The sequence below is a fragment of the Rhinoraja longicauda genome, chromosome 6, assembly GCF_053455715.1.
Source record: "Rhinoraja longicauda isolate Sanriku21f chromosome 6, sRhiLon1.1, whole genome shotgun sequence".
In the NCBI taxonomy this organism is placed as follows: domain Eukaryota; kingdom Metazoa; phylum Chordata; class Chondrichthyes; order Rajiformes; family Arhynchobatidae; genus Rhinoraja; species Rhinoraja longicauda.
The window spans coordinates 61,063,817-61,091,654 of NC_135958.1; the positions used below are offsets into that span (position 1 = coordinate 61,063,817).

Sequence of the window (27,838 nt, forward strand, 5' to 3'; positions counted from 1 at the left end):
GTGGACTCTTGTTCGCTGGCTGGGTTCGTCTGCAAGGGGAGCAGCCCACTGGCAGTGGTGACAGCCTGGGCTCGGCACGGCACGGCACGGCTCGGCGATGGGTCCGGGCTTCGGCTCCTTCGCCCGCGGGGGCTTGGGTTAAGTTCGGACCATGCGTTTCCACGGCTCTGCCAACGCCCGGCTCTGCTTCCTGCTCGCCCTCACTCTCTGCACCTCGCTGCTGCTGTTGGTGGGGCTGCAGCAATGGGCACGCCAGGACCTGCTGGTCTCCATCCCCTGGAGGTCCGGCAATGCCACCCAGCTCAGGAGCTCCTTGCACGGGCAGGGACCGGCTGCGACCTCCGCCGGGAGTCCCAGCACTGCCCCAGCCCTGCACCAAGTGGCCGAGCAGGCACCCCAGAGCGGCCTGAAGGAGAAGGAGCCACCATGGAGAGAGAGGGCTGGGGTTACACCAGAGGAGGAGGCAGCCCTGCTGCTATGGGACACCCCCCTTCACCGCCCCGGCTCTGGCAAACACAGCGTGAAACTCGGTGACATCTTTATTGCGGTGAAAACCACACGGAAGTACCACAAGGCCAGATTGGATCTGCTCTTTCAGACCTGGATATCTCTGGTCCAGAACCAGGTGAGGACTGGCCCAGGACTTCATATGAAGTTCAAAATCTCTCCCCTGATGATGCTTAATAATGTATGTTGATACTATAACTGCATTTTAAGGACACTTGAGCAGGTACATGGATAGGAAAGATGTAGAAGAGTGTGGGCCAATCGCGGGCAAATGGTTCTAGTGTAGATGGGGCATCTTAATCGGCATTGACGAGTTGGGCCGAAGGGCCTGTTTTCATGCTGTGTGACTTTATAACTTTAATCTCAGACCTTGAGCCTTCTGTCATCTCACCTTCTCTGGCATCCCTCTCCTAACAGGGATCACTTCATAGCGATCAATATTGTGCAATATTATCATCCATCTCTTTTCTCCAGAGATGCTGCCTGGGTGCACTGTTACGCCAGCACTTTGTGTTCATCATCAATATTGTTTGATTGATTGTTTGAAAGATACAGCATGGAAACAGGCCTTTTAGCGACAAGGTGGCGCAGCGGTGGAGCTGCTGCCTCGCAGCTCCAGAGATCTGGGTTCAATCCTGACTACAGATGCTGTCTGTACGGAGTTTGTACGTTCTCCCCGTGGCCTGTGTGTATTTTCTCCGGGAGCTCTGGTTTACTCCCACACTCCAAAGATGTGCAGGTTTGTAGGTTAATTGGCTTCGGTAAAAATTGTAAATTGGCCCTTGTGTGTGCAGGATAGTGTTAGTGTGCGGGATTGCTGGTCAGCATGGATGGTGGGCCGAAGGGCCTGTTTCCATGCTGTATCTCTAAACTAAACTTTTAGCCTACCGAGTCTGCGCCGACCATCGATTATCTGTTTGTTCTTGTTCTATGTTATCCTACTTTTCATTCATGCCCTACACATTAGGGGCAATTTACAGAGGCTAATTAACCTACAAACCCGCACATCTTTGAGATGTGGGAGGAAATTAGAGCACCCGGAGGTAGCCCAGGCGGTCACAGGGAGAACGTGCAAACTCCACACAGACACCCGAGATCAATATTGGCGCTGTGAGGCAGTGGCTCTACCTGCTACGCCACAGTGCCCGTCCCTAGTAGAATAGTGGGTAATCTCTCCGATTCCACCTCCATCCCAAGCCTTGAGGTGAAGCCAATAAAAATCCCTTGTTTCTATCAATAGATACAGCATGGCAATTGCTGACAGTCTTTCTACCAGTCTCTAAGCATAGGGCATAGGCTTAAGGTGGGAAGGAAGAGTTTTAAGAGGGCCCTCAAGAGCAATCTTTTCATTCAGAGGGTAATCTGTTTTTGGAATGAACCACAGAGGAAGCTATAGGAGTGGATACAATTAAAACTTTTTAAAAGTCATTTGGCCAGATATATGGATCGAAAGGGTTTTGAGGGCTATGGGATTACCCCAGTATTCCAACTTGGACAAGGCAGGCCTAAGGGCCAGTTTCTGTATTGTACAGCTCTATGACTCTATGAAACAAGAACCTCAGAAAACAAGGAGCAAGCCTCGTATTTTGAGCCATTTACTATCTAAGAGCAAAAAAATAAAAACACTATTCAATATGTGATTTGCATCAGCTTCATTTTGAATCAATATAAATATTAGCACATGATCATTTAGAGAGTCATAGATTATACAGCATGGAAACAGGCCCTTCGGCCCAACTCATCAATACCGATCGATACCTTCCTGAATTCGCCTGCATTTGGCCTATATCCCTCTAAATCTTTCCTATTCATAAACCTGGTTACTGTTGTAATTGTACTCGCCCCTACCATATCCACAACAGCCTGTCCATATACCTACCACCCTCTGAGTGGAAAATAAAATTTCCTCGGGCCCCCTTTAAATATTCCCCCTCTCACCTTAAACTTATACCCTCTTGTGTTATGTCTCCCCCAGCCCTGGGAAAAAGATTACGACCAAGCACCTTATCTATGTCTCATGAGTTTATAAACTACTATAGGGTCACCCCTTGGCCTTTGTTTCTAGGAAAACATTGCCAGCCCTCCTGTCCTGGCAACATCCTTCTGAATGTTTTCTGCACCTCTCTAACTTGCACAGTGGCGCAGCGGTAGAGTAGCTCCCTGACCTCGCCAGAGACCCAGGGTCCATCCTGACTACAGGTGATGTCTATATGATGTTTGAATGCTCTCCCTGTGGATTTTCTCTGGGTGCTCCGGTTTCCTCCCACATTCCAAAAACATGCAAGTTTGTAGGTTAATTGGCTTCTATAAATTGTCTCTTGTGTGCAGGATAGTGTTAGTGTGTAGGAAGGAACTGCAGATGCTGGATTACACCGAAGATAGACTCAAAGTGCTGGAGCAACTCAGCGGGACAGGCAGCATCTCTGGTTAGAAGGAATGGGTGATGTTTCGGTTCGAGACCCTTCTGTTAGTGTTAGTGTACAGGGTGATCACTGGTCGGCATGGACTCAGTGGGCTGAAGGGCTTGTTTGCACGTTGTTTCTCTAAACTAAACTAAAAGCTAAATGTAATCACATCCTTCTTGTAGCATAGCGACTAGAACTGTACACAGTATTCCAGATACAGTGTCCTCATTGTCCTATACTACTATTACATGATGTCCCATCCCTTGTACTGTCCTGTTCGATGAAGGCAAACTGCTTTTCCAGCAGTTTTAAATATTGCAATTCCTCACCAGAAATCTATCAGGGTTGCTCAGTGGCGCAGTGGTAGAGCTGCTGCCTCACAGCGCCAGAGACCCGAGTCAAGTCAAGTCAAGTTTATTTGTCACATACACATACAAGATGTGCAGTGAAATGTCTGTATGGACTTTGTACGTTCTCCCCATGATCGCATGGGTTTTCTCCAGGATCTCTGGTTTTCTTCTACACTCCAAAGACATACAGGTTTGTCAGCTAATTGGCTTGGTATAATTGTAAATTGTCCCTCGTGTGTGTAGTATAGCGTTAGTATGCGGGGATCGCTGGTTGGCGTGGACTCTGGGCCAAAGGTCCTGTTTCCACACTGTATCTCTAAACTAAACTAAACTTGTCCTGCATATGGCTGAGGCTATACTTAACTTGTGAGTTTTTGAACTTGTCAAAGGTTACAAAAATATTTTCAAGTGAGAAGAAGCTTTCTTTAAAATATTCAATAATTAAACTTTTTGTGGGGATAACTTTCAATGCGAAGTTACGCAGAAATGCTTCAGTAGAAACAACATTTCTAGTCGAGTTTATCAATTTGGTCCATTGAGTACTCGCCAACCAGCGATCACCCCGTACACTAACATTGTCCTGTGCACTAGGGACAATTTATAATTTACAGAAGCCAATTAAGCTACAAAACCCCTGTAGGTCTTTGGAGTATGGGAGGAAACCGAAGAACCCGGAGAAAACCCATGCCAGGATTGAAACTGGGTCTCTGGCACTTCTACCACTGCACCACCTGTGCCATCTCTCTGTGATTGAAGATTATGTTGCTGACACCACTTCTTTCCTGGAGATTCCCAACCCTGAAGCTTTTACTTCAGTTGCTTTATGTCGAGGAGCCTTTCTGTAGAGCAACCAAATAACATTTTAAGCTTTGAGCAACATGAGGTTTTGCAGTCCATTGGAGCACTAGTTTCAGAATATTGTACCCAAATGAAGCATAGAATTGCAAGCTGTGTGAGGCTCTTTGTAACTAAGTTAAGCACAAGTAAAGGATTTCCAAACTCAAAACCGATTTTGTTTTTTTAATTCTGAAGCCTTCACAGCCCCAGATCTACATTATGAAACACTCACCATTGTTAAACTGGATGCAGGGCCTGTAAAGTGGTTTGTGCTGTGATTTTTAAAATGCCTCATTGTTCTAAGTTTTTCTCTGCTCATTACTTTGTCCTCCCTCCAACCTCCACGCTAATCCCTCTGGTTCCTTTTTTAAATCAACACCAGATGTTAGTTTGCTGAAGACTGGAGGATAAACAGACAGATTAAAGTTCTGTGAACAAGATTGACACCAGTAGCACAGTAAAGTAGCACAGTGGAGAAGGTGAACTCATTCCTAATTTAATCACATTCCAGAAAATCATTCAAAAGGGCAGATAGGTTTATGATGTGGTTCAATGGTTTAAGTATTGTTTTAATCAGAGAAGCATTAGTTGTGGCTCCTTTGGTTTGCTAATCCATAAGGAGAACATGTCGAGCATGAAGGATAAGTGGGCTTGAGTTTGGATTTAGCAATTGACACAGAGTGGAGTTCAGTTCTATGAAGCTTTGTAGATGCAGTTTCTAATACCACAATTGCATCCACTGGATGCAATACCACAATTGATGAATTGGATGAGCGATAGTCATACAGCACAGAAACAGGCGCTTCGGCGCATCTTGCCAATGCCGATCGAGATGTCCCATCTAACCTTGCCCACATTTGGCCATATATCTTTGAACCTTTCCTCTCCATCTACCCGAAATGTCACCCATTCCTTCTCTCCAGAGATGCTGCTTGTCCTGATGAGTTACTCCAGGTTTTTGTGTCTATCTACCTATACAAGTGTATTTTAAATGCTGTTACAGTATCTGCCTAATGAGTAGGTTCATTTGTGATTCATTTGTGATTGAATGGCATACTTTGATTGCATGCTTAAAATTTCCAAGTTTCATAAAGCAGGAGTAAAAATTGAGTGGCCAGAATCCATAAAACATAAAGAGATCAAAAGTGTTAAAAGTACAACAGTGTTAAAAGTAAGCCGAAGGGGTGATTTCTAACCTATAGTTGCTGTATTCAGGCCTGGCGAAACTTATGAGAACATTAGCTGCTCCTAGTCGACAACCCTGTTGCAATGCTGAAACCACCTCTTTAATAAAGAATCGGGAGAGGACCATATTAGGAAGATGTAATCATAACGTATTGGAATCAATAATGAAAATAAAGTTTAAAAATTAGGCAATTGGGTGAGAATCATGTTGAATCAGTTGTATGAATCAGTCAACTGAGAAATGAAGAAAAACTGAAGAGCAGCAACATGAAGAGGAACCACTGGAACTGAACCGCAGATGAATCAGCAAAGTTAATTATTTGAGTCATCTCTTCATCAGAACCCAGTAGGTTATGTGGTTGCATTCCAATCTGCTGTTCAATTTTAGTTTGATGCTTTCTAAGTTTTACCCATGAATCTAAATGAAAAGTTTTTTTTCTATTAGTAAGAGGTTCATTTTAATTTGCTGTTATTATTAACTTGAGTTTCTTGTTACTACACTTCAAGGGAATGCATTTAGTTTCAGTTTCAGTCTTCAGTTTCAGTTTATTGTCACAGGTACAGTGAAAAGCGTGTGTGTTGTGTGCTAAACAGACAGCGGAAAGACAACACATGATTACAATCGAGCCATTCACAGTGTACAGATACATGATAAGGGAATAACGTTTAGTGCAAGGTAAAACCAATAAAATCCGATGAAAGATAGGCCAAGAGTCTCCAATGAGGTGGATAGTAGTTCAGGACTGCTCTCTCGTCAAGGGTTGGATTGTTCAGTTGCCTGATAACAGCTGGGAAGAAACTGTCTCTAAATCTGGAGGTGCACGTTTTCACACTTGCCTGATGGGAGAATAGGGAGTGGCCAGGATGTGACTCGTCCTTGAATATGCTGCTGGCCTTGCCAAGGCAACACGAGGTATAAATGGAGTCAATGGAAGGGAGGGTGGTTTGTGTGATGGTCTGGGCTGTGTCCACAATTTGTTGCAATTTCTTGTGGCCTTGGATGGAGCTGTTCCCAAACCAAGCTGTGATGCAACTTAAACAGTGAGGGAGTGAAAGAAAACTGCGTAACATTATCACCAATCTTCATAAATAGTTCCAAAAACACAAAGCGCTGGAGGAACTCAGTGAGTCAGACAGCATCTGTGGAGGGAATTGACAGGCAATGTTTGTCAGTCTGAAGGAGACCCAACCTGAAATCAGTCTGAAGAAGGTTCCTGACCTGAAACATCACCTGTCCTCTCCCTCCACAGGAAGTTGCTCCAGCACTCTGTGCTTTGCTGAAGATTCCAGCATCTGCAGTTTCTTGTGTTTCCTTCATAAACTGTTAATATTAATGTAATTGTGTGTTAACGCAATCTGGCAGAAATCTTCACTGTAGATTGGCCATGGCAATGGCAAATATTGCCCCTGCATCCATTGACATGACACTGAAACTCTTGACAAAGTTCAAGGAACTGAGGAAAATAAACACCAAATAAACAACACATTTATCCTGTGCCAGATTTTGATGTCATGTGAATTCTAGTGAATCACACACTCGATCAGCAGCAAGGCACTTTTATCCCAATGTGTGATCTGTAAATTAAAGGAGATATCACTGACTTACTCTCTGCCATTTCAGTGACATCTCTGACGAAGGTTCTTAGGCCTGCAATGGGGCTAAGACCAGTTTCTCATTCCACAAATATCGCTGGATCTTCTATTTCCACCATTTTCTGCTTTTATTCCAGAATTCTAGCATCTTCAGTTTTTCTTTGATTTCCATAAAGTTTTAGCTGTTTAAAAAAGCCAAATGAAAGCAAAAGGGGGAGATTGTGAGAGAGAGAGAGAGAGAGAGAGAGAGAGAGTAGATTGTGAGAGAGAGAGGGAAGTTGTGAGAGAGGGGGAGATAGAGAGAGAGAAATGACTAATTTCAGTTAATTGTGCTTTTTATAGCCTGTAAATAATCTTCAAGCCCCCAAAATATCCAGCGCCAGCTGAAAGGAAAGAAAGAAACAAACTAGATGTCATCAAACTGCACCAAAAATTAAAAAGCAACAAACAGATTTGCGCTGCTGAAGGACCAGGGAATGGGCAGTCCTGGCTGCAGTCAGACTTTTGTGAACGGGTACAGGGAATAGTTGATGTTCCTTGCCAGCTTCTCGCTGCCTTCAAGGCAAATGGCTCGCACGGCATTTTAGAATCGTCACAGTCTGTAATGCACTGGAGTCCGAAATTACTAAAGAGGATAGGAATGATGGATAGGAAAGGTTTAGAAGGATGTAACTAGGAAAATTGACAGGGGAGAGTCAGTGGATGTGGTGTACCTCGACTTTCAGAAAGCCTTCGACAAGGTCCCACATAGGAGATTAGTGGGCAAAATTAGAGCACATGGTATTGGGGGTAGGGTACTGACATGGATAGAAAATTGGTTGACAGACAGAAAGCAAAGAGTGGGGATAAATGGGGCCCTTTCGGAATGGCAGGCAGTGACCAGTGGGGTACCGCAAGGTTCGGTGCTGGGACCCCAGCTATTTACGATATACATTAATGACTTAGATGAAGGGATTAAAAGTACCATTAGCAAATTTGCAGATGATACTAAGCTGGGGGGTAGTGTGAATTGTGAGGAAGATGCAATAAGGCTGCAGGGTGACTTGGACAGGTTGTGTGAGTGGACGGATACATGGCAGATGCAGTTTAATGTAGATAAGTGTGAGGTTATTCACTTTGGAAGTGAGAATAGAAAGGCAGATTATTATCTGAATGGTGTCAAGTTAGGAAGAGGGGATGTTCAACGAGATCTGGGTGTCCTAGTGCATCAGTCACTGAAAGGAAGCATGCAGGTACAGCAGGCAGTGAAGAAAGCCAATGGAATGTTGGCCTTCGTAACAAGAGGAGTTGAGTATAGGAGCAAAGAGGTCCTTCTACAGTTGTACCGGGCCCTGGTGAGACCGCACCTGGAGTACTGTGTGCAGTTTTGGTCTCCAAATTTGAGGAAGGATATTCTTGCTATTGAGGGCGTGCAGCGTAGGTTCACTAGGTTGATTCCCGGAATGCCGGGACTGTCGTATGTTGAAAGGCTGGAGCAATTAGGCTTGTATACACTGGAATTTAGAAGGATGAGGGGGGATCTTATTGAAACTTATAAGATAATTAGGGGATTGGACACATTAGAGGCAGGAAACATGTTCCCAATGTTGGGGGAGTCCAGAACAAGGGGCCACAGTTTAAGAATAAGGGGTAGGCCATTTAGAACGGAGATGAGGAAGAACTTTTTCAGTCAGAGAGTGGTGAAGGTGTTGAATTCTCTGCCTCAGAAGGCAGTGGAGGCCAGTTCGGTGGATGCTTTCAAGAGAGAGCTGGATAGAGCTCTTAAGGATAGCGGAGTGAGGGGGTATGGGGAGAAGGCAGGAACGGGGTACTGATTGAGAGTGATCAGCCATGATCGCATTGAATGGCGGTGCTGGCTCGAAGGGCTGAATGGCCTACTCCTGCACCTATTGTCTATATAGGCCAAATACAGGCAAATGGGACTAGCTTAGATGGGGCACCTTGGTTGGCATGGACAAGTTGGATCAAAGGGCCTGTTCCTGTGCTACATGACTACGATGTAAGTCATGTCAAAGCAATATAGTGTCAGAACCACCACGCCACCACAGAAGATAAATACGTTCAGGTAGACACAAAAAGCTGGATTAACTCAGCAGGTCAGGCAGTATCTCTAGAGAGAAGAAATGGGTGACGTTTTGGGTCGAGACCCTTCTTCAGAATACATTCGTGCATGTTCCCACCAAAGCTTTGTTTAATTCTAAAATGGTGGTGGTAGATTGACTCTCGGGCTTTATTTTATTTTATTTTTGAGATACATCGTGGAAACAGGCCCTCTGAGTCTGTGCCATCCACGATCACCCGTTCACAATAGTTCTATCCTACATACTAGGGACAATTTACAGAAGCCAATTAATCTACAAACCTGAACATTTTTGGAATATGGGAGGAAAATGGAGCATCTGGAGAAAACCCACGCAGATCATGGGGAGAACGTACAACCTCCGTCGCACCCGTACTCAGCATTGAACTCGGGTCTCTGGCACTGAGGCAGCAACTCTACTGCTGCGCCACTGTGTTGTAAAATCATTTGTTATGGGAATGGATAGATTTGGTTAATCATGTTTTAACTATACTTCACAGTTCATAATATTCCAATTTAATATTAGCTCTGAGTAATTATTCTTTTATGAACAAATGCTTTTCTTTGTGTTTCTCAGGTATCCAGTTCACACTGCACTTGCCTTCTTATGGGAGTCATTCATGTTGATGTATTGCACATAATAAGTAGAAATAGTAAGCCATTTGGTCCCTCCTTCCTTCTCTGCCATTCAATAAGAACATGCTTGTCTGATCTTGGCTCCAGTGCCATTTTCCTCCCTGTTTTTTCATAATCCCGCAGTGTAAACACTTAAACCTTGAGTATATTCAGAACTTGTGTTTTCAAGAGTCTCTGGGGTAGAAAATTCCAAAGATTCAGGGCCTTCTGAGAGAAGAAATTCCTTCTCTTCTCAGTCTTAAAGGACCTACTCCTTAATTGAAGACAATGCCCTCAATTTTAGATTCACCTACATTCTCTTAGTATTTTTCTTGTCAAACCCCCATCAAAATCTCATGTTTCAGCATATCAAGATTTTAATTATGTTCGAAGAGATGGGTTTTTTTTCCCGCAGTGTGATTAACAAATTGTTTGAAACAGGTCAGAAGAGACTGGTGGTTTACTTGAGGTGTTGACCTGGTTTGAATTTGTATTAATTATAATTTAGAGGCTGTGTTTTATCTCCGGAAAGGAATGAGCCAAGCATCTGTTTGATCTAGCGTATACACTCGTACATCTGCTGTGCCACCCATTAATCTTTGGAGCTATTCTTCGGTTACACATGCTGTGGGAATGAAGGGCTAGGAATCTGTTTGCACAGTCACGCTGTAAATGTGCTGTTGAACATTGGATTAATTTAGGGTAAACCATGTTTGCACGCATCTACAGACGCTTTGGCTTTAGACTTTAGAGATACAGCACGGAACCAGGCCTTTTGGCCCACCGAGTCCGTACCGACTAGCGATCACCCCGTACGCTAACACTATCCTACACACCAGGGACAATTTACATTTTTTTTTTACTAAAGCCAATTAACCTACAAAGCTGTACATCTTTGGAGTGTGGGAGGAAACAACAACACCCGACGAAAACCCACATGGTCACAGGGAGAACGTACAAGCTCCGTACAGACAGCACCCATAGTCAGGATCGAACCTGGGTCTGTGGTGCTATAAGCCAACAATACCACTGCACCACTGTGCCATCCTGATGGGAAATCCTCCTTGTACGTGGGCAGGATTTTAATTCTCCCCAGCAATGTTTTATATAAAACTCCCTGAAATGTCATTGACTGAAGTGCAATATGCAAAATTCATCTGTAATTACGTTTTCTACTTTTTTTCTGGAATCAAGTTTTTATGACTCCTGGAAATTGTGATGTCTTTGTTCTTGTCCCCTATGTGTCCCTATGTGTCAAGGATGGCTTACTTCCACTCCAGCTCTGCGGGGTCGGATGGGGGTAATATGGGATCCACAGACTATGCCAGAGGAGGTGTCTTGTTGGGGCAGGTACAGGGGGACATTGTCTTGCAACATTCTGCTATTTACATTTGGTTTCTGTGTGGATTGATTAATGGACATACTGTTCCCAATCCATCCTTATCGGCCCTTCTCAATTTCAAGCAGTCATGGGCCAAGGAGTCCAGTTCGTTAATGCACTGTGCTTCTTCAAGAAGGCATCCTTCAAACATTTAGGTTTCAGCTAAAGTTACCATGTGTACCAAGGTGCAGTGAAAAGCTTTGTTTTGCATGCTATCCAAACAGATCAAATATACTATACAGAAATACCATCAAGTCAAACTCAAGTACAATAGGTAGAGCAAAGGGGAAGATACAGAGTGCAGAATAGTTCTCAACATTGTAGCACATCAGTTCCATAGCTTTCCTGTAGCCTCTAGATAATCACTTGTGTGGTGGACAGTTTGTTTTGTACGTTGTGTTTTGCTCAAGTTTCCAGCGAATGCAGTCTCTTGTCTCCAAATGTATTTTACTTGTAGTTTTTCTAATCGATGTTCAAACAGACAAATTACACATTTCAGTAAGTTTTATATTTAAAATATAAACTTATCCATACCATGAAACAGTTGAATTTGGTGGTGCAAACTAATTAACCAAGGTTGAATTAAATATACGAGACAGCCCCTTAATACTCTTAAGTGTATTAATACTCTTACAAGAGATGCTGCCTGTCCCGCTGAGCTACTCCAGAATTTTGAGTCTGTCTTCCTTTAATACTCTTCTTTCTTTTCGCCAGACATTTATATTCACGGATGGTGAGGACAAAGAGTTGCGGGCAAAGGCTGGTGAGTACAGAAGTAAAAGTATTGTGCGGACATTAACCAAGTCCTGGAGGTCCTGATGTGGCTTACTCCACTTGGAAGGAGAGTGGATGCCCCCCAGCCTTGTGCTCGGTTGCACTGAGTGATTCAATAGACCCAATCATTGAGTTTATCAACAAATTAGTTAGAATTCTCCAGAAACTCTTCATGCACCATTACAGTTTGTATTCCATGACTGCCACTGGCAAAATACAATAAGCAAATTATTTTGTGACGGATCTGAATTTGTGCATTTAATTTGGGTAATGCCTTGTAACATGAAATTATGATATTTGATTGAAATTGAATTGATCAAAAGATACAGCATGGAAACAGGCTCTTTGATGCCGACCATCGATCACCCGTTCAATGATTCAATGTTTTTAGTGTCACATGTGTAAACGCACAGTGAAATCTTTTTCTTACATATAGTCCAGTGAAGTATTGGCATACCTAAGCGTATCCCCGATTAGCAAAGTGTACATAGTCTACTGAGCCCGCATGCAAGAGGCAGGTTTGATCCTGACCATGGGTGGTGTCTGTACAGAGTTTGTATGTTTGTATAACATACAACTAGTGTGAGGAGGACCCAGTGGACTGCAGCCTGCAGAGGGAAGCCCGCTGAGTGGCCCATGCTGGTTCCCCCAAAGACCAGAGCTGGGAGGATGGAGCCAGTAATGATAGTGGATGCGAGGAGCGAGGCTGGTAGGAAAGGAGACTGGAGTCTGGCCTACCACGCCCTCAAGATCAGCTGCGGGAGGCTGTTCTGGGGCACAAAAGTGGGCGGGTGAGAAGAGGGGTGTCACGCCTAAGGACAGCAATGGCTGGACGCCCGCAGCAGCCTTGGGCTTGCCTGGATCAGGCACAGCTCAAAGACCTAGAGCACAGATTGGACTTTGAAATTGGCGCCAAAACATAATGCCTCTTCCATGCGGGCTCAGGAGACCTTTTCTAATCGGGGATGTGCTTAAGTATGCCAATATTTTGCTGTGGAGGGAATGGACAGGCAATGTTTCTGGTCAGGATCCTTCTTCAGACTCTCTTGAGCAAAATGCTAGAGGAACTCAGCAGGTCAGGCAGCATATGAGGAGCAAATGAATATACAATGTTTCTGGTTGGGGCTCCTCTTCAGACTCTCTGCATAGGTAATTGAAGGGTCTGAAGAAGGGTTATCATCTCCCATTCCTTCACAGATGCTGCCTAACCTGCTGAGTTTCTCCAGCACTTTTTTTGCTCAAGATTGCAGCATCTGCAGTTTCTTGTGTCTGCAAGTAAATAGATGTTATGGATGTTTTTCAAATGCAAAACCAACTCTGCTCTTCTTTCTCTTTGTTTAGGATGCAACATGATCAATACTAACTGCTCTGCTGCATATACACGCCAAGCACTTTGCTGTAAGATGTCTGTGGAGTATGACAAATTCATTGAATCTAAAAAAAAGTAAGCATGCTGAGAAAGTTATTAATATATAATTGTGTATTTATAGAGTCATGGAGTTATACAGTACGGACATAGGCCTTTCGGCCCGCATCGTCCATGCTGACCAAATTGGCATATTGGACATCCCATTTTGCTGTGTTTGGTCCATAGGCCTCCAATCCCTTTCCATCCACATATCTGTCCAAATGTCTTTTAAGACTCCTAATTGTATTCACTTCTTCAGCTTCCGACAGCTTATTCCAGAAATAGACTACCCTCTGGGTGAAAAAGTTGCATTTACGGTCCCTGTTAAATCTCTCCCCTCACACCTTAAGCCCATGCCCTTTAATTTTAGAATCCTCTATCCTCAGAAAAATACTGTGAGCATTCACTTTATCCATGCCCCCTCATGATCTTGTACACCTCAATAAGGTCACCCCTCAGCCTCCTATGCTCCAAAGAAAGAAGTCCCAGCCTATCCAACCTTTCCCTTTAACAAGCTTGCAACCCAGGTAACATCACAGTGAATCTCTTCTCTGCTCTTTTCCATTAATCACACACTCTCTCTATATGTGGACGACCACAACTGCACTCCCAGTATGGACTCACTAACAACTTGTACAGCTGCATCATTATGTTCTGACTTTTATATGTCTTTTATATCTAATTGACCATTTATTAGTTTTGAGTCTGCGGTCCCAGATTCCATAAGTTCTCTTCTATATTGACATTTTTTTCCTGTAATTTTTAACTTCCTTTTTATCTCAGGATTGTTTTTACAGCAATATCAATTCTCTGCAATGTTTTGGGTGGCTTGGCTATTTCCTATCCAAAAGAAAACAATTAACGTCTTTATTCCAAAGATCTGCTTATCAGCATGGCAGATTGCATTACTGCAGTGTTTCTGAAATTGAGACGTTAGGGCAGCACAGTGGCGCAGCAGGTAGAGCTGCTGCCTCGCAGCACCAGAGACCCTGGATTCGATCCTGACCTTGGGTGCTGTTTATGTGGAGTTTGCACGTTCTCCCTGTGACCAGGTTTCCTCCGGGTGCTCCAGTTTCCTCCCACGTCCCAGTGATATGCAGATTTGTAGGTTAATTGCACTCTGTAAATTGCCCCTGGGTGTAGGGAATGAATAAGGAAGTGGGATAACATAGAACTAATGTGAATGAATGATGGATGGTCGTTGTGGACTCGGTGGGCCGAAGGGCCTGTTTCCATGCTGTGTCTCTAAACTAAACTAACCACATCCTTTATAAAAAGTTAAAGATTTCAATTTGATACAAGACTGATGATTGGAAAGGCTCCTTCAGTAGGAAGGTGCATTCAACATATTTTAGGAATATAATGAGCATCAGTTTCAGAAAATCGTCAAATGTAATATTTATGTTTGTAAGTGTATTTTTGTGAATGCAGTTTATTGGCAGCCATGTAATAATGTTTAAATGTCCCTGGTGTACGACCAACTAGTATATTTTGGGATGTGGGAGAAGATTGGAACATCCATTCACGCGGTCACGGTGAACATGCAAACCCCATGCGGACAACAACAGACATCAGGATGAACCCAGGTCGCTGGAGTTGTTGGACACAGCACCATCATGCGGTCATGCGAAAGATTTCCATTTAGTTTGGCGTTGACTAAAATATTAATTTTCTGTTATATGATTTGTTTTCTAGATGGTTTTGCCACTTTGATGATGATAATTATGTAAATATTCGCAATCTGGTCCACCTGTTGTCCACATATTCGCACACCCAAGATGTTTATATTGGCAGACCAAGCCTCGATCACCCTGTTGAAGCTTTGGAGAGGGTAAGGAGTGGTGGGTCGGTAAGTGTTCCTAATTTACACCAATGTGAAGAATTAATGAAACCTAACAGCAGAAGACATAAGGGCGGCACCGTGGTGCAACTGATAGAGCTGCTGCATCACAACACCAGAGACCAGGGTTTGAACCTGATCTCGGGTGCTGTCTCTGGAGTTTACACCTTCCCCCTGTGTCTGGGTAGTTGATGGTCAGCATGAACTCGGTGGGATGAAGATACACACTAGGGACAATTTGCAGAAGCCAATTAACTTACAAACCCGCACGCCTTCGGAACGAGGGAGGGGACCGAAGCATTTGGAGAAAACTCAGGCGGTTACAACAAGAACATGCAAACTCGGTACAGACAGCACTCATGGTCAGGATCAAACCTGGGTCTCTGGCACTGTAAGGTGGCAACTCTACCGCTGTGCCATTGTGGCCCGTCGTTGGGATTTATCGGTTGTTCAGCTCACCAATATCTCCAGTATTACATTATTTACTGGCATTTATTTCTTCCAGCATCTTCTTTCTCATTCCAACATGCTCACATACCCAAGATATTTCCTTTGGGGAAGGGCAGTGACCCAGATATCCGTGTTTACAAGCAGTACTGTTTATCTTATCATTTTTTTCTCCAAGTTTTGAAAAGTTGGATTGTCAGGGATGTCCTGATCATTCCACCTATGATTCTGGCACGGGAGATAACCACATTTCGAGTCATAGTTATGCAGCACGGAAACAACTTCAGCTCAACTTGCCCATGACGACCAAGATGCCTCATGTAAGCCAGTTCCATTTAGAGTCATAGGGAGTCATAGCATCATACAGCATGGAAACAGGCCCATCGGCCTAACTTTCACATGACAACCAAGATGCTCCATCTACACTTGTCCCACCCACCTGCATTTAGCCCACATCTCTCTAATCCTTTCCTATGTCTTCTAAATGTTGCTGTTGCTTCTACGTGTTGCCTCAACTACTTCCTCTGGCAGCTCATTCCATATGCCCAGCATTTACTGTGTAAAAAAAGTTGCCCCTCAGGTTCCTATGCCCATAGCTTCTTGATTCCCAAACTCTGGGCAAAAAAACTCTGTGTGTTCATCATGTCTAATCCCCTTATGTGCGACTGGATGGTTTCATGAGAATATGACATAATGTGATCATTTCTTTGGCTATTTTTATGAATGGCATGGACTAGTCATGGTCTTTGTGTCCTTTAGACCTCTGTGAAGTTTTGGTTTGCTACAGGCGGTGCTGGCTTCTGCATCAGCCGTGGGCTGGCATTGAAAATGAGTCCCTGGGCCAGGTACTGTCTTTAACTGTTTATCCATTGACTATTTAGTTTGGTGCATGCATCAGTCGTTCTGCTTTATCTGCCAAGTTTTCCCTCGATTCCCAGTAGCCATTTCCTTTACTTGTGTTTAAAATTGTAATTTTAAGGCCAGTATCTATCTGTTTAGTGCCACTGGTAATTACTCTGGATACTCTATGGTCATAATGCCACTGGTAATTACTCTGGATACTCAGACGCACAATGTAAAATGTAAATCTTCTTATAATTAATGGGGCCAATCTGATTGCAGCTGAAGAAACACTCTATTGTGACTGTGCCAGATAAACTCATTGATATTGGACCCGGCTCTGTTTCCAAACGCCCTGGTTCCAACTGACTTCAGATTCTAAACACTTGTTTTGAATCAGATTCCTGTGCAGTGCAAAAAAAAAAACAACTGGCCTGTTGGTTAATGTTATATCCTTCAGATGGAATGTAAAATCTCAAGTCCCTGCTTCATAAGCTCATGTGATAGGAGCAAAATTAAGTCATTCAGCCCATCAAGTCTACTCCATCATTCAATCATGGCTGATCTCTCTTTCGCTGTCAACCCCATTCTCCGGCCTTCTCCCCCATAACCCGTGACACCCTTACTAATCAAGAATCTATCAGTTTGCCTTAAAAGTGTTAATTGACTTGGCCTTCACAGCCTTCTGTGGCAATGAATTCCACAAATTCCCCACTGCTTGCTCAATCTCTTCAGGATAGGATGGGTTTAAAAGGCTGAATGACCTGGTACTGTATTTTATTATGGCATTGGTAAGTTTAGTTTATATATTAAACGTTAATTCCTCTTGTTACTGAACCTTTTGCAAACTTGCTGGGAAGTGGACTGAGTTGAACTCCCCAAGTACACACTCAATTAATTCCATTGCACCATTTGTGCATTCTGCACACACACTTCAAGTGTAGATTTTCTCAGGAACTAAGGATGAAACTGAAACTGAATAACTACTTGTGACACATCAAAAATACATCACTTACAACCATGATTTTCAACATTTATAGATCTTTATCTCAGTAAATGACTTGCGTCAACAAAAAAGTAACATGCTGGAGGAACTCAGCAAGTCAGGCAGCATCTGTGGAGGGAATATACAGACGACATTTCGGCCAAGTCAAGTCAAGTCAAGTCAAATTTATTTGTCACATACACATACTCGATGTGCAGTGAAATGAAAGTGGCAATGCCTGCGGGTTGTGCACAAAAAGAATTACAGTTACAGCATATAAATAAAGTTAATAAGTTACTAAACATAGCACAAAAAGTGTCGACAAAAATTTAGTCTCTGGGGTTATCAAAGTTGACAGTCCTGATGGCCTGTGGGAAGAAGCTCCGTCTCATCCTCTCCGTTTTCACAGCGTGACAGCGGAGGCGTTTGCCTGACCGTAGCATCTGGAACAGTCCGTTACTGGGGTGGCAGGGGTCCCTCATGATCTTGCTTGCTCTGGATCTGCACCTCCTGATGTATAGGTCCTGCAGGGGGATGAGTGTAGTTCCCATGGTGCGTTCTGCCGAACGCACTACTCTGCAGGGCCATCCTGTCCTGGGCAGAGCTGTTCCCAAACCAGACTGTAATGTTGCCGGACAGGATGCTCTCTACAGCCCCAGAGTAGAAGCAATGAAGGATCTTCAGCGACACTCTGAATTTCCTCAGTTGTCTAAGGTGGTAAAGGCGCTGCTTAGCCTTACCCACCAGTGCGGCAATGTGCGTTGCCCACGTCAGATCCTCTGCGATGCGGACTCCCAAGTATTTGAAACTGCTCACCCTATCCACAATAGACCCATTTATCTCCAGTGGACCTTCTTCAGACTGATCCAAAACGTCGTATGTCCATTCCCTCCACAGATGCTGCCTGACCCGCTGAGTTCCTCCAGTACTTTGCGTTTTACTCAGGATTCCTGTATCTGCAGCTCCTTGAACATTTCTGTGAACATTGCACGTCGATGATCACTAAATGTTTTCTATATCTGATTGACATGAAATTAAAAAAAATCATCTGGATTAATGAATTGATAAATTTCAGTCAGACTAAAAGGTATGAAAGCTGTTTACTATTTGGTCTTGAGGTGCAGAGTTTGATTGTATAAAAGCCAAGCTTCTCCCACACCACTGAGCGTTGAAGCAGATATTGCTTGGCTCAATGCTGACTCAAAATCAGCTGAAAAACATGTTGCCTGCACACACGCACGCACACCTCCCCGCACGCACACCTCCTCTCTCCCCCCCCTTCAAATTCACAGCTGTATTCTGTTGGCCTGTAGACTGTGTGTGCCCTAAAAATAAACTAATATAGATCTTTTTTGTCTGCTGACGACAGTCACATCCATGTTATTTGGTATCCAGTTAACCACATCCAAGCATTTTCTCTGGATTGTTGAACTTTGCTGGACCAGGTTCCTTCTTGAATTCTGCAGCTGACTGATTCACATCTCCTTCCAGCGGACCAGTCATGGTGTTATTTTTTTTACCATCAGAAGCTGATTTATGTTCACAAATCGATTGGTACACAATGACATCTAACCCAAACCATTTACTATTGTAACGTTCATTATTAGCAATTAACTTCAAATCCAGGAAGCCATATAACAGGGAATGTGTTCAACTCAAAAGACTTTGCATCTAACCTATTCACAGAAGATATAGTGGTGTTTAAGAGGCTTTTGGATAGGCACGTGGATTTAAAGGGAGTAGAGGGATATGGATTAAGTGCAGGCTGATAAGAATTTGCCCTGGCATCACGTTCAGCACAGACATTGCGGGCCGAAGGGCCTGTTCCGGTGCGGTACTGTTCTATGTTCTCTCATCTTTTCTCCTGCCATCATTAGAACTGGTCAAAATGGATGACTTCTACGCAAATTACCAATATTAGTTTAGAAATAAGAAACGATAATGGGTATTACTGTACTGTCATCTGATTTGAGATACACTCTTCAAAGCTAAATTTGAGCTGATTCTCTTGGTTCTAAAAATCAATGTGTTTTGATTGTAAGTGTGGATGAAAGTCACAATTGGTATAAAAACCACATTTCCGTTTTGTTTAACAGTTTTGGGAACTTTATCAGCACAGCGGAGAAGATCCGCTTGCCAGACGACTGTACGATCGGCTACATCGTCGAGGGTCTGTTGGAGGTGAAGATGATCCACAGTGACCTGTTCCACTCCCACCTGGAAAACCTGCAGCAGCTCCCTGCTCCCACCATCCTCAAACAGGTTAGTTACCCGAATTTCACCCTACCTTCCTCTTTCCTCCACGATTACAATCATGTATTTTCTTTCCACTGGTGACTGGTTAGCACAAAACAGAGCAGCATGGTGGCACAGCTGTAGAGTTGTTGCTTTACAGCACCAGAGACCCGGGTTCGATCCTGACTACGGGTGCTATCTGTACGGAGTTTGTACATTCTCCCCGTGATCTGCGTGGGTTTTCTCCGGGTGCACAGGTTTCCTTCCACGCTCCAAAGACGTACAGGTTTGTAGGTTAATTAGCTTGGTATAAATGCAAATTGTCCCTAGTGTGTGTAGGATAGTATTAGTGTGCGGGGATTGCTGGTGGGCCGAAGGGCCTGTTTCCGCGCTGTATCGCTAAACTAAACTAAATTAACCTAAAATTAACTGAGTACACGTGACAATAAATTAAATTAAACTATAAAAGCAATTGTAGGTGTTGGCAGTACCTTTTTTTGTGATGATACAACATGCTGACTTGACACCTCTTAAAAGTTTAAAAAATAGTTTTTCAAATTTTTAATGTTGCAAAAAGATTAATAAAGTTTAAAAAAACGAGATGTATGAATTAAATTAGGCGGTCAGGCCTTCCTTGCTGTTGGTCAGGATGCAAATGCTCGTTCAATAAGCTGCATTGACACCAACAGCAAGGAAGGATATGTGCACTGCAAAGCCAAAAAGATGCTTTTGTCAAAAAATGCTCTGGGTTTTGCATGTGGCACCAGACTTTCACTCACGTGGGCAGTCATCACGAGCCCAAGCAGTAAATGACAACAGATGATTTGACTAATGACAGTTTCAGAAGCAAGTCTAAACATACAAAGGAAAAGCACAAACTGCTGGAGTAACTCAGCAGATCAGGCAGCATCCCTGGAAAACATGGACAGGTGACGTTTCAGGTCAGAGGCCAATTAACCTACAGCCCTGGGATGTGGGAGTATACCGGAGCACTCGGAGGAAATCCACAAGGTCACAGTGAGAACGTGCAGACTCCAAATAGACAGCACCCAAGGTCAGGATTGAACCCAGGTCTCTGGTGTTGGGAGGCAACGGCTCTACCACCTAATAACCAAAGATAATTTCTTATGACCAAAGATAATCTTAATTCCCTTTTCCAAGGTTTCTGTACATGATACCTAACTTGTTAATCATAACTGTTTCAGGTTACCTTGAGTTACGGGAATTCAGACATGAAGCGGAACGTGCTGAGAGTCCAGGGCCCCTTCAGCCTGGTCGAGGACCCTTCAAGGTACCGTGACTCCTCTTATATCCTGAGACTGGTGGTGTGTGCTTTCAAGCTTCTGTATCTTTTGCCTTGAAGAAGGAATGACTGGGGCGGGACAAGTCTTTGATTATGTTGGTTGCTTTCTTTGGGCAGCGGGAAGTGTGGATGGAGTTAGTGGTGGGGAGTCTGGTCTGTGTGATGGACTGAGCAACACCCACAACTCCCTACAATTTCTAACGGTCTTGGGCAAAGCTGTTTCCAAACCAAGCTGTGATGCAACCCAGCTCTGCTTTCTTTTAATATAATAGAATTATAATAGTGTGCTTTCTGTTAAGGGACTTTCCAATTACAGTCAGTATATGAAGCCATTTGGCCGTGTGCAGCTCCACAACTTTACTATCTGCTCTTAGTGTGTGTGCATAAAGAAAAAAGTCTGTCTCCAATTAGAATCCAGTTATAAGTGGGCCTGCAAGTAAGAATTTCATTGTTCCGTTTAGGTAGATATGCCAGGGGGGCTATGTGAGGATGCTGTTCATTGACTTTAGTTCAGCATTCAACACAATAGTCCCCAGCAGACTGGTTGAGAAGCTGCTGGAACTGGGGCTTAGCACCCCTCTGTGTGCCTGGGTCCTGGACTTTCTCACTGCCAGGCCCCAAGTGGTCAGGATGGGGGAACACACATCTAGCTCCCTCACCCTGAACATAGGATCCCCCCAGGGCTGTGTCCTTAGCCCCCTATTGTACTCCCTGTACACACATGACTGTAGGGCCAGGTTCAGCTCAAACTCCATCATCAAGTTTGCTGATGACACTGTGGTGGTGGGCCGGATCTCCAACAACGATGAGAAGGCCTACCGGGAGGAGGTGGCTGATCTGGCACTCTGGTGTCAGGACAATAGCCTCCTCTTGAATGTCACTAAAACAAAGGAGCTGATTGTGGACTTCAGAAGGGCTAAACATCCAAGGACGTACACGCCACTGGAGATAAATGGGTCTATTGTGGATAGGGTGAGCAGTTTCAAATACTTGGGAGTCCGCATCGCAGAGGATCTGACGTGGGCAACGCACATTGCCGCACTGGTGGGTAAGGCTAAGCAGCGCCTTTACCACCTTAGACAACTGAGGAAATTCAGAGTGTCGCAGAGGATCCTTCATTGCTTCTTCTCTGGGGCTGTAGAGAGCATCCTGTCCGGCAACATTACAGTCTGGTTTGGGAACAGCTCTGCCCAGGACAGGATGGCCCTGCAGAGAGTAGTGCGTTCGGCAGAACGCACCATGGGAACTACACTCGTCCCCCTGCAGGACCTATACATCAGGAGGTGCAGATCCAGAGCAAGCAAGATCATGAGGGACCCCTGCCACCCCAGTAACGGACTGTTCCAGATGCTACGGTCAGGCAAACGCCTCCGCTGTCACGCTGTGAAAACGGAGAGGATGAGACGGAGCTTCTTCCCACAGGCCATCAGGACTGTCAACTTTGATAACCCCAGAGACTAAATTTTTGTCGACTCTTTTTGGTGCTATGTTTAGTAACTTATTAACTTTATTTATTGTAACTGTAATTATTTTTGTGCACAACCCGCAGGCATTGCCACTTTCATTTCACTGCACATCGAGTATGTGTATGTGACAAATAAATTTGACTTGACTTGACTTGAAAATACTCCTAACTCTTGATTTACTTGTTTTGCTCCAGGTTCAAATCTATACATTGTCTTCTCTATCACGATGTCTGGTGTCCCCCAGAAGATGGACAGTGATCAACAGAAAGAGTTGTGCCTCTTTTTTTCCATCAGCTGGTTTTCTTTCGGAGAAACCTCCGGGGAGGGGGAATAAAGGGCCTCCTTTTAATGGGAAGGAAAGGTGTGACGCTGCGGCAGATGTAATGCAGTGATTAGACCAGAGATCATTCCTGGATGAGCTGCACATGTTCTGCAAAATAACTTTAAAAAAACAAACAAATCTTGAACTGCCAGAGGCAAAATGTCATTTCTGTCCATTGGATATGTGGACTGTCTCCGAAATGAATCGTGAGAAAGCTGAGTGCCAAAGTGTGAAAGATATCGCATCAAAACCGAACCTACTCTTCTGTGTGTGATGTCTTGAAATTTGATCTCATGCAATAACTTGGAGTCACTAAAGATCACCACTCTTCACATTTCTGTTTGCTGGGTACACAGATATCTGCAGCAATATGACGAAGAACTTTGCCAACCTGGTCACATTGGAAATGTAGACTGTTCGCTCTGTGTGTTTGCTGTGTGCAATATGTTCAAGAATTTCAAGTTGGCTATGTTGTTTATGCGGTTCTCTGCAGTCTTGGTTATGCAGTACTCTGCAGTCAGCAGTCAAACTCTGTATTTGCAGGGATGCATTGTTGTAGCAGTTACATCTCCATGAGATGGTGGTTTCCTAGTGGTGCAGATCACTGTGGCTTCACGGGGCCAAACAGTGTCATAATTTGAGGGACATTTGCCACTGAGTCGCTGAAATGAGCAGAATGACAAGGTAGCATTCAGTTCAAATGTGGACCTAAATTTGTACTGAGCCAAACATGATTTTAGTTACTGAATGGTCAGGTAAAATGATGTGATTACTCTGGGAAAAAAATAGTCTTGCTTCCTAATTAAATGTGTTCACACTACCAGTACAGTATTACGTTACCACTGCAATCCTAAATAACTTGTTTAGTTCTCTGTTTTACCTGTCGAGCCAAAGACAAAACCTTTTTTTTAATTATCTGTTTAAAACAAAGTATGACTAATCCACACTGAACAATTATTTCCCTCTGGAATGACTTCAGTTCAGTGAGGGTGGAATTGTTCAAACTGAATTTCTTTTTTGGATATACTATGATTTCTGAAATTGCAAGTAAAGTAATTGCTTACTTTCCACCTTGAAATGATTAAGAGAAAGGACTATGTATGCGGAATGATAATATTCTAAATTTTTCAGAGGTTTCTCCAGTTTTTAAATTCTCATCTCCAGTGGTTATATCAGTTAATCAGAAAAAGGTAAAGTGCTGGAGTAACTCAGCAGGTCAGGCAGCATCTCTGGAGAACATGGGTTGGTGATATTTTGGATTGGGACCCTTCCTCCTTTGCCCTCATAGTTGTTGCCTGATCCACTGAGTTGCTCCAGCAGTTTGTTTTTTTGCTCCAAATTTCTGCAGTCTTTTGTGCCTTCAATCACAGTTGTTTGGTCATCTGACCACCCTTGTTCCTTCACGATGCGGGTAGTTTAATCGCACCACTCCTGGCATCAGTCCACTGTCATCGAACCAGAACTTCCACCTCTGGGTCGAAGAGCATCTTGATGGAGCAATATTGACTTCCACTTTCCAACCACGAGTAGAAGTCCACTTATGTCTGACTCTGACAGTGACTCTCCTTGAATGCTACACCCCTGCTGCGAGCCTGTACCATCAGTAAGTACACCTCTTCCCCAGCTGTAGCCCACAAATATACGGACTTCAATGCTTGGGGATTGCAGCGTCTACTCGGTTTCAGTAAAGTACTAGGCCGGAGTTCACAGCTTGGGCTAGAAAGCTGCCGCTGTGTTAAACAGCTTCATTTTGAATAAAGGGAACATTTCATATTCTGGCATTTGCCTGCATTACGTAATCCTATAAATGTGATTATGGTGCAGCTGGAAACACTGGAAATATTTGCATTGAATACACAAACGAGAAACTGATGCCACATGTAGCTGGAGAGTGTTGTAATCCCTTCAGTGTCTGTGCATCCGAATCTCACTTTTATTTGTGCTCCTAACAGGTGTGTTGAAACAAATTTAACCTTTTGTATGTTAATTACAGTGTTATCACTGATTCCAAAAAATGTGGTTACATTAGTTTATTCTCATGTACACTCGGGTGCAATCAAATTCCTCATTGACATGAACCACACAAAGCAAACTAGTAATAAATATAACAATAAATACTAATGATGAAGTACAAAACAGCAGAATGAGGCAAGATTGTAGTGCAAAATCTGAGGTTTAAAAGAATATTAAAGTGTAATAACGGGATAACTGAATGAGGTGGAGTTAAGAGTAAGAGTATGTGGCAGAACCTCAGGGAAGAGGGTGTGAAAGACGTGAATGCTTCAGGAGTCGGATGGCAGTGGGAAAGAGGCTGTTCTTGTCTGGATGTCCAAGTTTTCTAGCTCCTGTATCTTCTCCCAGGGGGTACACCTGAGAAGGGGGAATGGCCAGGGTGGCAGCATCCTTGACGATACTTCCAGCCTGCCTGATGACCCGCACCGTGAATATGGAAGGAAGTGCCGAGACTGGACTATGCTCACCACTCTCTGCACATTCAGGCGGTCCAGATATGAGCAGTTGCCAAACCAGGGCTGAGATGCATCTTGTCAGAACACTTTCTAAAGTGTACTTTGTTGTAGATACACTAAAGCATCCAAAATACTCTTTATTCTTATTAGAATACTCTCTCAAGTGCATCTGGAGATTTTCGAGAGAATCCTTGTGGACATGTCAAATCTTCTCAGGCTCCAAAGAGTGAACGTACGGATGTACTTTCTTGATCACCGCTCCAGTGTGAAGGGACCAGGTTTGGTTGCTGGTGATGTGGATGCCCAGGAACGTACAGCTGTTGACCATCTCTATAGCAGCCCTGTTGCTGAGGGTAGGGGTGGGTTCACCCCCTTTGCTTCCTGAGGTCAACAACCAACTCTTTCGGCTTGCTAAAGTTAAGGGCTAGGTTATCACCCTGACACTAGGCTCTCGATCTCTTTCCTGTACTTTGTCCCATCACTGGTGTAAGTCTGGTTGACAACAGTGGTGTCGTCGGCAGGCTTAAAGATAGAGTTGGCGTTGTACTTGGCTGCACGCCCATCGGTGTACAAGGAGCCGAGCAGGGACTGAGCACACAACCCTGAGAAGCACCAATGTGGAGGGCCAGGGTGGAGGAAATGTTCTGACCAATTCTAATCGACCAAGGTCTGCCGATCAGGAAGTTAATTGGAGAAAAATGAACAGTCTGTATGCTTTACTCTCTGAGCTGTCCTAAACACTACATCTTCCGAACCCCAGAATTCTTCTACCAAGATATTTATGTGGTGGACTTGTCAATTACTAAAGATTATCATTAACATACAATTATGAGATTAATGTTTAATTCCAACAGCAGTACGTTCTGATAAAGTCTGATTGACACTAGAGATTCTAATGTCCAGTTCCAGTTTCGAGGGCCATTGTAAAGTTTGACTGAGGATGTAATGAATGTACACTGTGTTTACATTTAAATAAAAGGGGAAAATTATAAAAGGGAACATTGAGGAGGAGGCCTGAATCTCAGTCTCCTGGTGGACTTTCCAAGGAAATTATGGAGATCTTGTTCCAGAGGTTCTGTGCCATTTGCAAAGAATTGAGTTTAATGATCAAAATCTCTACATGGGACAAAACCCAATTAAGGGTGCTGATATTCCATGGTGGATGTTCTTGAGGAACAGAGACGGACAGTGAAGTGATGGAGCTTCTTGGCACGAATTTTGAAGCTTACAGAACATAGAATGGTACAGCACAGGAACAGGCCCCTTCAGCCCACAATATCTGTGCTGAGCATAATGTCAAATTAAACTCAACTCATCTGTCTACTTGATTCACATCTCTCAATTCCCTGCATAGAAGGTTTGGATAACTCCAGGGAACATAACTCCAACGTAGCCACCAGGATTGGGTCTCCAGGAGTTCTGAGTTCTTTGGCTTTGTAAATAAATATTTGTAATATTAGAATGACTGTGAAGAAATCAGATGCTTTGAGAAATGAAAGTGCATTTTGCAATGCAAAGCACATTACACGCTTTTCTTAATCTGCAGCTTGCTTTTAGGATTGCAATTTTTAATGTTGATCTGGGTTCAGCTATTCAAATCAAAGTATCATTGTAGTTTATAAATTAGAAAAATAATAGTTTGGGAGTTTTCTACAATGCTGTATCTTCCCAGAGTTGAATAAAAACAAAACAAAAAATTGTCATCACTTTTTAATGTCTGAAAACATTATGCAGACTTTAACTGGAAACCAGCCCCAGTGAAACAGAGTCTATTGATCAACGTATTTCAATGGACTGTCTGCAGAATGAATCACTGGGATAAGCAGGGCTGTGTGATGTAGTAATTAATGATGGCCAGCAATGTGACACAATCTCACTACAGGAATTAACAATGAAACTGGATACACAGTTATTCACCAAGATGGTGAACCTGGTAAACCAAACAATTCTGGAGAAAAGCACTGACTTGGATTGGTTTAGCAAAGGTTCACCTCAACATGTGCTGTTCCTTTATGAAGTACAGGTGGTTAGCATTCATCCGTCTGCGAGAGATGATGGTGTGGTTTTGATGTCCTGTTGGAGAGGGAAATGTTTAATCTGTGGTTGCATTCCCTGCTGTGACTGACTAGGCCTATCCTTGACAGACCTCCCACAGCTCCCACAGGTGAAGTTGTCTCTGGCCGTTGGATTGAGGAGTCTTGCCGTTGATCATTTTGACTCTCTTTGTATAATGTGGAAATATTCAGTGTGGTTTCAGAAATACTTGCCAACGCTCAGTATTACTGTCTAAATGTAAAATTACTCTCCTGCAACCATGCATGTTTACAGCTGCAAAGGCCAAAATTATTTTTATCTATCATAATATTAATTCCAATAATTAAAAACTGGAGATTTTTAAATTTTATAAATTCACACTAATGCAAACTTTAATGAAAATGTGGGCATGAAATACTGGGGGAACTCAGCAGATCAGGCAGCATCTGTGGAGGGAATGGACAAACGATGTTTCGGGTCGGGACCCTTCTCGTGTCTCCATTTAATATACAGATGTCTTGACTGCTTTGTCCAGGTATCTCTCTGTCTAAGATGTACACCATTTGTTAAAAGGAAAAAAAATAAAGAAATGATTGAATTAAACCATTTTTGGTATTTCTGTCATAATTAGTTATACACCTGTCATTTCCATTGGCCTAGTCCAATTACATACTAGGAATGTTAGGAATGACTCCTACAGACATTTACCCAATACAAAACAAAGATTACTGAAACTTTTAACATTATTTTCAACTTCAGAAAA

General features: G+C 43.5%; 1 protein-coding gene across 2 annotated transcripts; it reads left to right on the forward strand.

Moving 5' to 3' along the window:
• On the forward strand, positions 1 to 27,660 carry rfng (RFNG O-fucosylpeptide 3-beta-N-acetylglucosaminyltransferase). Of its 2 annotated transcripts, none has more exons than XM_078401110.1 (8): positions 1 to 625; positions 11,668 to 11,716; positions 13,069 to 13,171; positions 14,831 to 14,984; positions 16,182 to 16,267; positions 19,344 to 19,509; positions 20,688 to 20,773; positions 22,446 to 27,660. In XM_078401110.1, the coding sequence occupies exons 1-8, from the start codon at positions 152 to 154 to the stop codon at positions 22,507 to 22,509; spliced, it is 1,182 nt and encodes a 393-aa protein (XP_078257236.1). In that variant the 5' UTR covers positions 1 to 151; the 3' UTR covers positions 22,510 to 27,660. The 2 variants fall into 2 exon arrangements, with proteins under 2 accessions (XP_078257236.1, XP_078257237.1); XM_078401111.1 differs by having other exon boundaries at positions 14,831 to 14,966.
• The last annotated feature ends 178 nt before the right edge of the window (positions 27,661 to 27,838 follow it).

Excerpts from the sequence above, each read along its gene's own strand:
- rfng (XM_078401110.1), top strand. The coding sequence starts at position 152 with ATGCGTTTCCACGGCTCTGCCAACGCCCGGCTCTGCTTCCTGCTCGCC. Across the intron at positions 11,717-13,068 it reads AGAGTTGCGGGCAAAGGCTG|GATGCAACATGATCAATACT; the intron begins GTGAGTACAGAA and ends CTCTTTGTTTAG. Across the intron at positions 14,985-16,181 it reads GGGTAAGGAGTGGTGGGTCG|ACCTCTGTGAAGTTTTGGTT; the intron begins GTAAGTGTTCCT and ends TGTGTCCTTTAG.